The 13,278-nt window shown below is 38.7% G+C and overlaps 1 protein-coding gene across 1 annotated transcript in view; it reads right to left on the bottom strand.

The window, feature by feature from the left end:
- NETO2 (neuropilin and tolloid like 2) overlaps positions 1 to 13,278 on the bottom strand; it is a 40,825-nt gene that overhangs the window by 24,778 nt on the left and 2,769 nt on the right. The window contains exons 2-3 of the mRNA XM_064459463.1: positions 3,633 to 3,689; positions 2,000 to 2,137 (exon numbers count right to left, since the gene is read on the bottom strand). Of these exons, the coding sequence (XP_064315533.1) occupies positions 2,000 to 2,137; positions 3,633 to 3,689 (195 nt within the window). The remainder of the gene's footprint in view (positions 1 to 1,999; positions 2,138 to 3,632; positions 3,690 to 13,278) is intronic.

The following is a 13,278-nucleotide window of genomic DNA, read 5'->3' as shown; positions in this document are numbered from 1 at the left end:
GACATCATTGCAAGGCCACTCTCCGTGATCTATGAGAAGTCATGGAGAATGGGGGATGTCCCAGAGGACTGGAGGAAGGCAAATATGACCCCTATCTTCAAGAAAGGCTTGAGGGAGGATGTGGGTAACTATAGGCCTATCAGCCTTACTTCAGTCCCTGGGAAAGTTATGGAACGAATCCTCCTGAGGGCCATCACAAGTAAAATGAAGCACGTGATTAGGAAAAGCCAACATGGCTTCACTAAAGGCTGATCGTGCTTGACAAACCTGGTGGCCTTCTATGACAAAGTGACTTGCCTGGTTGACATGGGGTGGGCGGTGGACGTTGTCTACCTGGACTTCTGCAAGGCCTTCGATACGGTCCCCCACAGTCTCCTCCTGGAGAAATTGATGTGTTATGGCCTAGGCAAGTGGTCTGTGCAGTGGGTGGGGAACTGGCTGACAGGCCGCATGCAAAGGGTGGTGGTAAATAGCTCCTTTTCCAAGTGGCAACCTGTCACAAGTGGAGTCCCCCAGGTATCAATATTGGGCCCAATGTTATTCAATACCTTTATAAGTGATCTGGATAACAGCATCGTGTAGCCTGATGAAGTTTGCTGATGACACCAAGTTGAGTGGGGAAGTAGACACTCCAGAAGGGAGAGCTGCTCTGCAGGAAGATCTGGATAGGCTGGAAGAGTGGGCCAGCAAGAACCTTATGAAGTTCAACAAGGAGAAGTGTAAGGTCATGCACCTGGGAAAACATAATCCGGGGGTGCAGCACATACTGGGATCCACCTGGCTGGAGAGCAGCTCTGTGGAAAGGGACCTGGGGATCCTGGTGGACAGAAAGCTCAACATGAGTGAACAGTGTGCTGCTGCAGCCAAGCAGGCCAACAGGATGCTGGGTTGCATCAAAAAGGGCAGAGAGAAAGAAGTCATTATCCCACTCTACTCAGCGCTTGTCAGGCCACACCTGGAGTACTGTGTACAGTTCTGGTCCCCGCTGTACAAAAAGGATGTGGACAGGCTGGAAGGGGTCCAGAGAAGGGCCACCAAGGTGATCAAAGGACTGGGAAGCCTGCCATATGGGGATAGGCTGGGAGAACTAGGTTTGTTCAGCCTTGAGAAAAGGAGGCTTAGAGGGGATCTCATCACCATGTACCAGTACTTAAGGGGTAGCTACAAAGAAGATGGAGACTCCCTTTTTACACAGAGTCACATGGAGAGGACAAGGGGGAATGGATACAAGTTGCTCTTGGGGACATTCCAATTGGATACAAGAGGAAAATTTTTCACAGTGAGGACAGTCAACCATTGGAATAATCTCCCAGGCAAGTGGTTGACTTGGCCACGTTGGACACCTTCAAGAGTCGTCTGAACAGGGTGATGGGCCATGTTGCCTAGACTGCGCTCTTCCTAGAAAGGTTGGACTAGATGATCCCTGAGGTCCCTTCCAACCTGTTGTTTTGTGATTCTGGGAATGTAGCTTCATTCCAATTAATGGAATTTTTTTGTCCTCATTCATAATTTTAATAGTGACCTCAGCAGTGCTAACAAATCTCCATATTTTTAGTACAGTGCTAGGGCAGTCAGATGTGTCTTTTTTATTAGTACACGACAGCATAAAGATTTTCTGTGAGGCAGACAGAATATAGCCTTCAACCATCTTCTGCAGTTTATCATCAGCAATATTGGAAGTGATATTAAGGTAACAAGCTACAACTTTTATCTTAATAGTTCTATGTCTTCATAGATTGCAGCAGATCTGATGCTGCTTTTTCTGGCTATGAGGGTATGTCTTATTCTGTACAGCTAATTCCTGAATGTTTGCATTTTCTATTAATTTGTTGTTATTACTTCAGAGAGCAAATTTAGCTTCTTGTTCATCCAACTGACTGCAGAATTGATGATATTACCAGTATGGCTATACAATACTTGACAGTATAGTAAATTGACACAGTTCAAGATTGTCAATTTAACAGTACAATTGCAACACCACAAACAAATACAGCTGTACCTTCTAAGATATAGATGCACTCTTGATTTGGTGGGTACACGTTAGGGTAGTTTGGTGAAGCAAAATGTCCTCCGTTACTTGTCCGTACCCAATTGTCACACTGGGTAGGCGGAATGTGATTCACTCCAATTTGTCCACCTTAAGCAAAAAGAAAGTGATCAAATAAATTTCCCCTGCAAGCATGCAAATTTCATTTTGCAAAAGTAGAACACTGACTTAATGCATATCCTATAAAAGAAGAAAGTAACTTATTTTGGTTGAAAACACTCTTACATGTCATTTGTTAGTATCTAGCTAGGAAAATCTTCTGTTCGATTTAGTGATGTCATATAGCCTAAAGAGATCATGGGTTTTCAATATCAAATATGTCCAGTAATCCCTGGGAAGGGAAGTGAGGGAGTAATTTTTTTACCCAAGTCAGTTTAGATTTTTTGATGCTCTTCTTTCTAAGTCAGTCACAGTGGCTTCAACAGAGCAGCATTATTTCATGGCTTATGTCTTCTCCATTGCTATGCAAATATAATCCAAAATATTTGTTAGCTTTTACTATTTTTGACCCTGATTCCAGAGTATACTTAAGACATGGCCCTTAGATTGAGTATCTGTTTACAATAATTTCTTGAAATACAGAACTCTTACAACAGAATTAATTATAATTTGTAAATATGCCAAATACAGCAATGGTAGTTAATAAAATTACTAGCAATAGGTAAATTGCACTGGTAGCAATTTAAGTAGGGTCTCATTTAAGATCAAAGGTCATCTGGGTGTACAGGAAAATATGATCCTTGACTGAGATCATGCAGTTCACTAAGCTAGTGCACCATGCTAGACCATTTACAAGAACTCTGTTAGTTCAGATTTCCTTATCCAAGGAGAAAGGAGTTGGGAATAGTATGATCTCTCTGACATTCTTCGTAAGTACCTTTGACCCTTCTCCTTGATATCAGCAGAACTGTAGAGAATAAGAGAGGGGATATGTGGTTTATGCTTGATTTTTCCTAAATCTCACAGGGTGCTCTCATAATGTTATTTATATTTATGCAGGTTTTTTTTGCAGACCTTTGAGAGGAAGTCCATGCTGACACAGGTCTTAGCTGTCTCCAGTAAATTACATCACCTTCCACTGGTATCTTGGCAGCTTTTTAATTTATGGGGGTGAAAACTTAGTCTCCCCTGCAGAAATTGTTCAAGGAAATTCTGTAGGTGTCAGTTCAAGGAATTCTTCTCTCCTATGTGTGGGTTAATCCCACATATGAGAAAATAAGGATTGTGAAACTGATGCCTTCCCCACTCAGCAGGCTTCAAAAATGTTTGTGGGTGGACTATTTGAAAAGTTTGTTGTCAGATGCAGAAAACACAAATTTCTGTGGTGGTTTTTTTCCACCTGTAGGGTCTAAACCACAGAATTTTAACTGGGTAAGTGAACATCCATGTTCTTTGTGACTGGATGGCTTTGTTCAGCTGGAAAAAATGCAGTAAATGGGGAAAATAGAAAAACATGGGATTCATATTGGTAATTCAAGAGCTATTAATACCGGAACACAAATACTTTCTTTCACTTATATTGCTTAATTAAAAATGATAGAACTGTTACATTTTTTGAAAGAAAATCATCAAACCAAAATTGTACCTTGTGTCTTCTGTGCAACGGCAATCCCTTCCACTACAAGGATTGTTACTAGCAACACTGATGAGAGAAATTGGACAGGAAAAACATCAGTAATTCGTCAGAATTATAGACCATTTTCTGCAGTCTTGATTCATGCAAATCCTAGAATTGCTAACCAAAACAACTCAGAACATACAAAAATACATAATTAATCTATGTGCTTTCTTAAAACTTCAGCTTTAGAAAACCAGTGCAGTCTAAGTGCACTGTTGGTTTTTCTTCCAGGTTCCTTAAGAAAGCGTATATGAGAATATCAATTTATTGTTTGAGGGAACTTTAAGAATATTTTCTAGGGCATCTACTAATTTGCAAGCATTTTATAAAATTAAATGGTATCTATCTTCTAGATAACTTTCATATCCGAAACAAGATGTTTCACTGCTACATTGAACCATATTTATCATAAAACTTCATATGCATCACTTGTACAAAAGACTCTCCAGCTTCCAAGAAATTAATCAGGGCCACAGGAGACACTGCATGGCCTTATCCCTACATGGATTTCAGGAGCGCTACAGAACTGTGCTTGCAAGGCTGGTTGTTGTGATGCTGCTGCAATACCAGTCATTTCTGCAAATGATGTGGCAGTAGGAGACAAGCAGATACAAGTTCTAACAATGGAAAGAATTACTCTGAGAAGTTACAACAGCTAGGGTGTGGACACTGTTAGGATGTGCACTGTTGCAAGCACTCTGGTTTGCTGAAGTGTTGTGTTAGTCTCCGGTGTTGGTACGTGCTAGCATTTTCTACATTTGCATTGACTAAATATTGGACCTGTTACAGATTTTGTTATACTCTTTCCTCCAGCCCCCTCCCTCCCTCCCTCCCTTCCTCCCTCCCGTCTTCCCTTCCCTTCCCTTTCTCTCCCTCCCTCCCTCTCCCTTCCCCTCCCCTTCCCTTCTTTTCCTCCCTCCTTTCCTTCCTTCCTTCCTTTCTCCCTCCCTCCCTGTCTCCCTTCCCAAAGAAGAAGAAGAGGCAGCAGCTGTCTACATGTTTTTGCCTTTGGCCTTTCCCTTACATATACACTTTCGTTGCACCCAAGAAGTGTCAATCTGAACAGCACATATTAAAGATTCCATATACCACTATTCACCAACAGTTTTAAAGCATGCTTAATGTCCAGATTTTCCTAAAATGCTTTGTCTCCTCAATTTGTTAGGGATTACCAGGAAGAGAAAAGAGAATTAAATAGAGTATATAATTATGCCGCTCTTCAAATCTTTCATTTGCTTCTGTCTTGAGTATATCTACCATTCTGGACACATACTGTAGAAAACTAACTAAGTAGGCTAGGACTCTTTGCCCTGGACAGTAGCTGGCTGAGCGGAGATAGGATACAAGTTATAAAATCACAAGTGTCATTGAGGTGGTGAATAGAGAACAACTATTTGTCTCTTCCAATACAAGAACCAGGTGCTATCAGACAAAGCTAGCAGGTGGCATGTTCACAGTAAATCAAGATTTTTTTAAAAATTTTTTAAATGCACATACTTTGTCACACACCCTTAAGGTAGAAAATTCTGTTTCAGAAAACCCTTAAGCCATAAGTTGTTGGAAGTCTGGGATAATATTTGGGGCAAATATAATTTGCTCTACTTCTACACTCTTTCTGAGACCTCTGCTTTTATATCTCTGTGAAAGAAGATACCAGGCTAGATGGACCTTTGATTTGACCTGGTATGGCCTTTCCCATGTTCTTCATCGACTTGTTAGTACTAAGTCAGACAGACGTGGCCCCAACACTGCAGGAAAAAAAGGATTTCAGCAGGAATTTTATTGACACATTCAAAAACTTTGTTTTATTTTCCCAATTTTCTCCTCTCATTGCTCAGGCATTTTAGTGGCTCCTGCTGTAATGGCATTTGCTCTATCGGTTATTTTCCCTGAGTTGCTGTTGGACTTTCTGCCCTTTAGAGAGTTCCAGAGTGAGCACGCACTAACTGTGAATTATGGTGGTCTTGACTGAACTCATCTAGATGCTACTGCAATGTTGGCATAGATATATTATCTTGGGGAAAGACAAAAGGAATCAAAGTCTGCCCCTGAAAGTGCCCATCTAGCATTTGCATTTTATTATATATGTTTCTGCTGCCCTTTCTTCCCTCTACCTATATTAAAACAGATTATATAACATTATGAGACTTCCCTTACCAACAACTGCTTTTTCTCTTGCAAGTCAAGTTCACAACTGTGGGTGTTCTAAAATATCATATGGGTCTTGCAAACAAGTGTTATGTTCCTAGAAGCTTATCTGATTTTTAGGGATGGATTATGAAATAGTAGGTTAAGACTTAGGTAGTTTTGCAATTTCCATCATTGCAATAGTTCTGTATTTTCATCAATATACTGAAAATATACTTCCTAACTGTCATTATCCCAGTTATCCAACTGTCATTATACAAAGTATCAATTGTTAATCATTGCTGACTCACCCCAGATTGAAAATTCATCCTTCAGAAGAAAGTATCTAGTACCCATTACTGGTCTTCAAGTTATGGATGTTCACTAGTCTTTAAAGCAAATACAATAAAAAAAAAATCCCACCTTGATTAACATATGATTGACACTAGTTTCCAGTTATTTTTTAGTTTTTAGTATTTCTTATATAGACGCTACTATTTTAAAATTATTTGCAGTTTGCTTTTGCAGCTTCTGTGTTTAAACTGTGCACTCAAAGATCTAAATTTAAGTGCATGAACTTATAATGCATTTGTACTCCTGAGATTGCTTCTCCCTAACAGAGAATCTTGATAGTGGTTATAAAGTTGTCTATGTATTTTCTTTGGGTTTTTTCTACACTGGTTTTGCAGCAACACTTCAAAGTTGGCTTTTGTCCTTGAAGTAAACACAGTTTCCACAATCCTATATGAATTGTGTGTCAGTATGTTATTCTATTGAACTAACCCTTCTTAAAGATGTGCTACGCCCACCCTCTATTTTGCAACAACACAGCAATCTCTTTATAACTTCTTGTGCTGCTTCTTAAAATGCGAAATGGGTTTTGGCTTTTTTTTTTCTTAAAGCAAACAAACACAGAAATAAGAGTAAGATAAATACTTTCATGACTAACAAAATGAATGCAGATAGTAACTCTCAAGTAACAGTGGGAAACTGGGGGTTTGTTCCTTTGTTTTGGGTTTTTTGCTTTGGGTTGTTTTTTTTTTTAGTACAGCTATCTACTATGGCTACCACTGTTACAGTATATCTTTTTTTTTCATCACCTTGCAAATATCAGTAAGCATCTATGTTTATTTCAGTGATTGTGCTCTCTTGTACAGATAGAGACGACATAAGAATAAGAATAGAATAAGAATTAGATGTTCTTATGTTATGCTAACCAGTGATTTCCCTTCTTGAAATTATGCCGATACAGAAAGAAGCCTCCTAAAAGGACTTCACAAAACCTGACTGGCTTTCACTAAAGCCTGTGCCATTTCTATAAATAGTCCAGAGCTGTTTATGCATGTGTAAGTGCAAAAGAACAGTGCATACTTCCTGCAGAACAGCATGGATATGCAGGCAATTACAGAAGATAAATGGGCTGAATATTTGTCTTACTGTCTTCCTTTTCCATGTTATATGGATGCGTGGATATAGTAAGTACAGGCCACATTCTCTTTGTTCCCTGCCCTTTTCATCATCTTCATTTTTAATCTCTTCCATCTCTTGCCTTTCCCTGGCAATGCCTATGCTTCTCACGCTCTCAAGAACCCTGAAGATGCATTCAAAGCAGCCTAGGTAGCAAATGTTTAAGGGCCTTCCTTTGCCATTACTTTTATCCCAGGTGATAGTACAATAAAGAAAAGAGGTGTCTCTGACTAATACTCTGTATGTGTGCTGTCCTCATCTCTTTGACATTGCTAGCAGAAAGGTGGAGTGAGGTCTTACACCTGTTCTTCCTGAGAGTACTGGGCAGGGACGCCTGAGGTAGCATTGCCTTAAACTGTGTGCACTTAGATGACACAGTATAATGTGGGATAGCAAACAGGAGTTTTTTGGCTGAAAACAAGGCCTATCAATGTTCAGGATGAAAGGAAAAAGAGGGGAAAAAACCCAGTTGGGATATTTTTAGACCTTTTTGACTGCTTCCATTAACTCATTTTTGTGTGCATTTTAAAAACAACACGGCAATCACTTGGTGTCCTAAATCCATACCACTTCCTGGGAAAATATTTTCAAATCTCAAAGACCATACAAGTCAGTGAGAAAGAAGGAAGTCATCTAGAGAAGAGACAGATCCTGTAGGATGGTGCAGTGAAGTGCTAGTGCTGAACCAGTGTCCTGGTACTGGCATGCAGGGGGCAGACACAGCCATTAGAACAGACATGAGACACTGAACTACTTTTACTTAAAGTCTTGTAGCACTTTCAGAAGGATGAAGAATGATCTTATTATTCCTGATAAATTGAAATTCAAAGAGTTATAATGCACGTGAAATTGCAATGGAACACAGTATTCCTCTGCTCCTTTTTTTCTCTTTTAAATGCTATTAAATATGGTGATATGACTGTTCTTCAGAGTGGATGAAAGGTAACTCTAGAGTTAGCTCTGTATTCTGTTATGGTGCAGGAAGCAGAAATAGTAAATATCTGAAAATGCCACTTGAACATAGCTTGCTAATGTAAGCAATGTTCAAGTGCAGGATTGCATGACTGCATTGAGTATCAAAGGGACAGAACGGTGGGCTTGACTGCTTTGTTTTTAATGGAGGAGTGTGGCAAGAATTCTACTAGAGGACACTGAAAAATGGGAGACTGACCTTATAAACTCTGAGATATTTAATTGGTAAATATAATAGAGGTTAGTGCTTCTGCACCTTACACTGAGCTTCAACTTCATGATATGTGCACTGTAGAAGAGGCTATAATTAAGCCAAGAGCAGCATTAGCCACTGGGGCGGACAGATTAAGAGGGGCTTCTTTTGTTCACGATTCTGGTATTTGCTACAGACTTCTATTCCACAAATTATGGTGCATACTTTTGTACTACCATTTAAAGATCTGATAGTTTTTACCTGTGTGAACATTAAACGTAAATAAAGAGCAGCAAGCTTCTCTGTTTTTAAAAGAATCAATTTTTCATTTTCTTCACTTCTTTGCATGAAATATTTTAGATCAAACAGCCTGCAGACAGCTGTATAAATTTTTAAGAGTGAGGACACTAACCATACATTGCAAATTCTTATTACTATTCTGTTGTTGAAATAGGCTTATGGAATAATATAAAAGAATTTGCTGAACTGGTGTAATAAACGATGCATTGTTTGCAGGAGTTAATATTTTCTTTGCTGGCATTTCTGAAAATTCTCTAAAATGAATCTAAGCTGCAAAAAAAAGTGTGTTGATTTGTGTACTGAAGTATATATAGAGAGACTCACAAGTGAGTGGCTCCTCTTTCTCTTTAAAAATGAGAATAATATAGTTAGTTTTATAGTAAACAGGTGCTCAACCCAATATTAAGAAACCAGCATGTTGCTTAGAAAAACAAGTGCTTTAGGCTGCAAATCTGACATATGCTTGTACTTTCTGGCAAGATGCATTCTTCAGACTTCATGGGATACAGTACTGCTCTGAGCTCCCTATGGTATGTCTTTCCTCTGCTTTTTCTGCATGCTTTAGGGATCTTCACATACAGAGAAGACAGACTAGATTTTCTGTGGCTCTGAGAGCAATGCTTGTATTCAGTGATGACAGTGGGGGACCTATGTGTGCAGGGCAATCTGAATATCAAACTGGGGAGCAATCATGCACAACTGAGAAACAAAGTGAAAAATTCCACCAATTTTTTAAATAAAGACTTAATCATTTAGAGTATTACACATTCTTAGTATAGTGGTAGTCATAATCCTAGGGATAAAGATGACAGACATGGCTTAAAGCAGGATTCACTGTTTTATCTCTGTGCTGTACTCCCTGGATTAGGCAACACCTTGTATACCTCTAGTCCAAACAGGCAGTAATTGGTAATGGAGAGGTCATGTGACTTAGAGAATCTTGCCAGGATGCCTGCTTCTGTCTGGCAGATACAGCCTAAAGTAACAAATGCTTGATCTTAATTATATACTATGTTTTGCCTTATGGGAATTAATCCTCTTCGGTGTGCTATTCTTAAACCTAGCTCCTAATTTGCCCTGTGTGCTAAAATTAATGTTACTTTCAGTAACTGCTAATCACAGTGTCCCAATTTTTCTTCCCACATATGTCTAAACATTTACGTTAGCTATTAATGTGGTGGGAACATTTGTGATGTCATGTCCTATCTTATTCTCTGGCCAAGATCATATATACAACATAAATTACTTACATGTGTTTTCATTGCTTCTAAAGACTCTGACCAAGTGTAGGGTCCCATGATCAAAGCGGTTGACTGGTCTTCTTGCAAAGAATTTTGGCAATTTAGACAAACAGATTTTATGTAGTTCTGTGTGGATGGTCACCTCCTTTTCTTTCAGAAAATTAAGTGCTTTTCTGAGTCAAGCCATTTTTAGCTCAGAAACACAAACTGTAAATTCCATGGAATGAGATTTTTCTCTCTCTTGCTAGCATTTGGTGACATTTGCTAATTGATAAAAGGAATACTGGGTTGCATCTGTTCCTGCTTTTTTAGGCAAACAATTCTATTGCTGAGGATGAAAACACAGCAGTTTTTGAATCCCACGTGCTCTTACAGTTCATAGTCTGTATATATTCCCTCATCTCTTGTGGTCTCAACAGGACATTTACAGATTGGTAAAATGAGTACCAAAGAGCAGTTAAGGTGGCTGCCTATAACTTAGCCTATTAACAGCTCTGGTGATTTCCTCATGTTGGAATATACTGCAGGATTGCCACAGAATAAAGGGACACAGATGAAGGTGTGCATTAGGCAAGATGCATTTCAGCTGTTTAGAAGTCTCACCCAGAGCATGTTAGTGGAGCTCCCAACCCATTTTTAATCCACCTCACAAAAGCTTAATAGCAGAAGTGGACTTCACCAGCTATTAACAGTGACCCTAGTGCCCTTCTAAGATCCACATCTTGTTAGGCATTAGCATGCCAGCAGGACATCTGAATGCACTCAGGTCTGTTCTCAGATATAACAGTTTCATCTCACTCCAGCTGTTTTACAGTAGGGATTCCTCTCTTTAAGATTGCCAAAGAACAAATCGGGAGTCTGTATCTCTGCAGAGAAACCAGGTTAACGGATTCAGGAAGTTCTCCCACGTCCCTTTGATCGAAATCATCTGCAGAACAATTCATGCTAGAATGGACTGACAGTCACCTCCAGGTTTTTTCAAAACATTTAACATTTCTGATCCCTTCCTCCATTAGAAATGTATAAGCAGCTGTGGGCTGAAAACTTCTGCCAGAAGAATGATATCTTTAATTTTTAAAATAGAAGCTTTCCTTTTTATACGGAAGATCTTTTTTCATCTCCAAGCTGTGGGCAGCAAGAGGTTGGTGAGAAGGCTGCATGTGTAAACCATGTTGATGATGAGTTCCAAAAACCTTATTAAAATATATACACCGACTTAAGAGTTCAGATGGTTTCCCTGTAGCTGACAGAACTGATCCTGCTGTACATGACTATTCTGAATTTATCTTTCCCAGAGATTACTTATTCCTAGAACATCTGAAATTTAATGATACTTTTGACTTAAAAATAGATCAGATTGTATCAAACTTCTTCATCTCTTGTTCTTTGTTATCAATATAGTGTATTTTTCAGTGGAAATCTTTTTAGGCATATCTATTAAGGAATTAAAAGTTCTGCTGTCTTCTGTCATGTCTGACAACAATTTGTGTATAGAGTACAAATTAATATTTTTTTCTAGCTCCTCACTCTCAGTCCCTTATAGAGAGACTTCTCTGTGTTCATGGATTTTATTGTATGCTAAAGAAGGTTTGTGAACATATTGGCAGTCCTTTCTTGCTGCATAGTGGGTCAGCTTTGTAATAACAGAAAATGGAGTGAAGCACAAAGATACGCTAAAAGAAATGTGGAATTTTTTCCTAAGAAGTTACCTGCTGGTTTTTTGTTGAAAAATTTACACTCCCCCACCCCAATCACTTGCAGTATTTCAGGAAGCACTTGTCAGTTATGTATCAATAGAGGTGGCAAGCTATTTAAAGGTGGCAAGCTATTTAAGTTGTCCAAGACTATAAGTGCTTCATTACTTAAAAACCAAATTGGAGTATATAAGGCAGAAAAGCAGCAAGCTTGTTTGCAGTGCTAGAACCCCAAGTGTATCCAAGACACTATAGTTAAGATTTTGCTTCAGTTCGTATAGGCATGTCCATTACTACATGTGTAACCTGTTTTGTATGTAAACAACGTCTACAAGAGTATGCGTAATTTCTGGTATAATTGTAGATGTTTATCAGCCCTCTTCACTGTTTCTGCAGTGAATTATATTGTGAATTTATGACAGGTTCATAAATTATTAATAGCTTATAAAGTTTCATTTTGGGGTTATTCTTCTGTCTAATCTCCCTCCATAAATTAAACCTTAAGGAAGGTGTTGAAAATCTTAGGTTTTTCATTAGAGAGGGATACATAATTTAATTATTCTGTACTCCGGCTCTAACTATATACCCGATTTATACACTGAACTTTCCTATTAATATCAATATAATTATATCCAACTCGTTCTGTAAACATTTTAGTGTCATTGTCAGCTATGTCTTAGGAGAAGTAGGGAATTAATGTTTCTGAAATTATGCTACTCTGGGTGGGAGCGGTGCATTTTGGATATTAAATTTGTTTATGTATTAATAGCAAGGCATAATACACAGGACCAAATACTTTCCTTGTTTATAACATAGCAGCTTCTTGAATCCTATTCTACAGTTACTTTAGTTACTTCTGCTTTTGAGTGCAGCAGCAAAGGTTGCAGGTAGATCCTGGTTTTAAGTAAAAAATTAGATTCTGACCCACACTTGATACTGCCTTTGTTAGGGCCACTGTGGCCTCTACAGTCAGTACTTTGCTTTTGGTTTCAGTGAACAAATCATTAAATCATTACCAGATTTTTAAATTATCTTTTTTCTCTGCTTGTTTTCAGCTTTTTAGGCCATTATTACACCTTTTGATTTGGAAATAGGAGGCCACAATTCCTAGCTTTTGTGTGGAAAGAAGCATTACTTCCTAACACTACTTGTTTGTGAGAAATCAGCCGTTAAAATCATGCCAAAATGCAAATGAGGGGGCTGAGCAGAATGGCAGGAAGTTAATCATAGTACTCCACATTCTTGCAACCTGCCAGAGTTGGGAATAGTGCTGTAGCTTATTGGAAGGCTAGGAATGTCAACTTTTCAGAAGTAGCAGTCATTTGTTCTAGCCCTGGCTGCTTGTTGAATTATCAGGACAGAAATCACAAAATCTTCTTTTTGGCTTTTAAAGTTAATCCAATATAAAACTGAAATAGCCCCAAACTAATGTACATCAGGATTTAGCTTAGGGTTTGTGGGTTTTTTTAACCAAACAATAGCATACGGAAATGAAAGAGGGAGCGTATTTGAAGAATGGGAACAGGCTCTCAGCAAACACATTTCAGGGAATAGCAGATTTAAGGAAATTCCAGATAGTTATATTTACTTCTGAAGCATAACATAAAGATGGCTTTATT

Source organism: Phalacrocorax carbo, chromosome 8, assembly GCF_963921805.1.
Source record: "Phalacrocorax carbo chromosome 8, bPhaCar2.1, whole genome shotgun sequence".
In the NCBI taxonomy this organism is placed as follows: domain Eukaryota; kingdom Metazoa; phylum Chordata; class Aves; order Suliformes; family Phalacrocoracidae; genus Phalacrocorax; species Phalacrocorax carbo.
The sequence above is the reverse complement of the archived record's forward strand: the minus strand, read 5'-3'. Positions and strand labels throughout refer to the sequence as shown.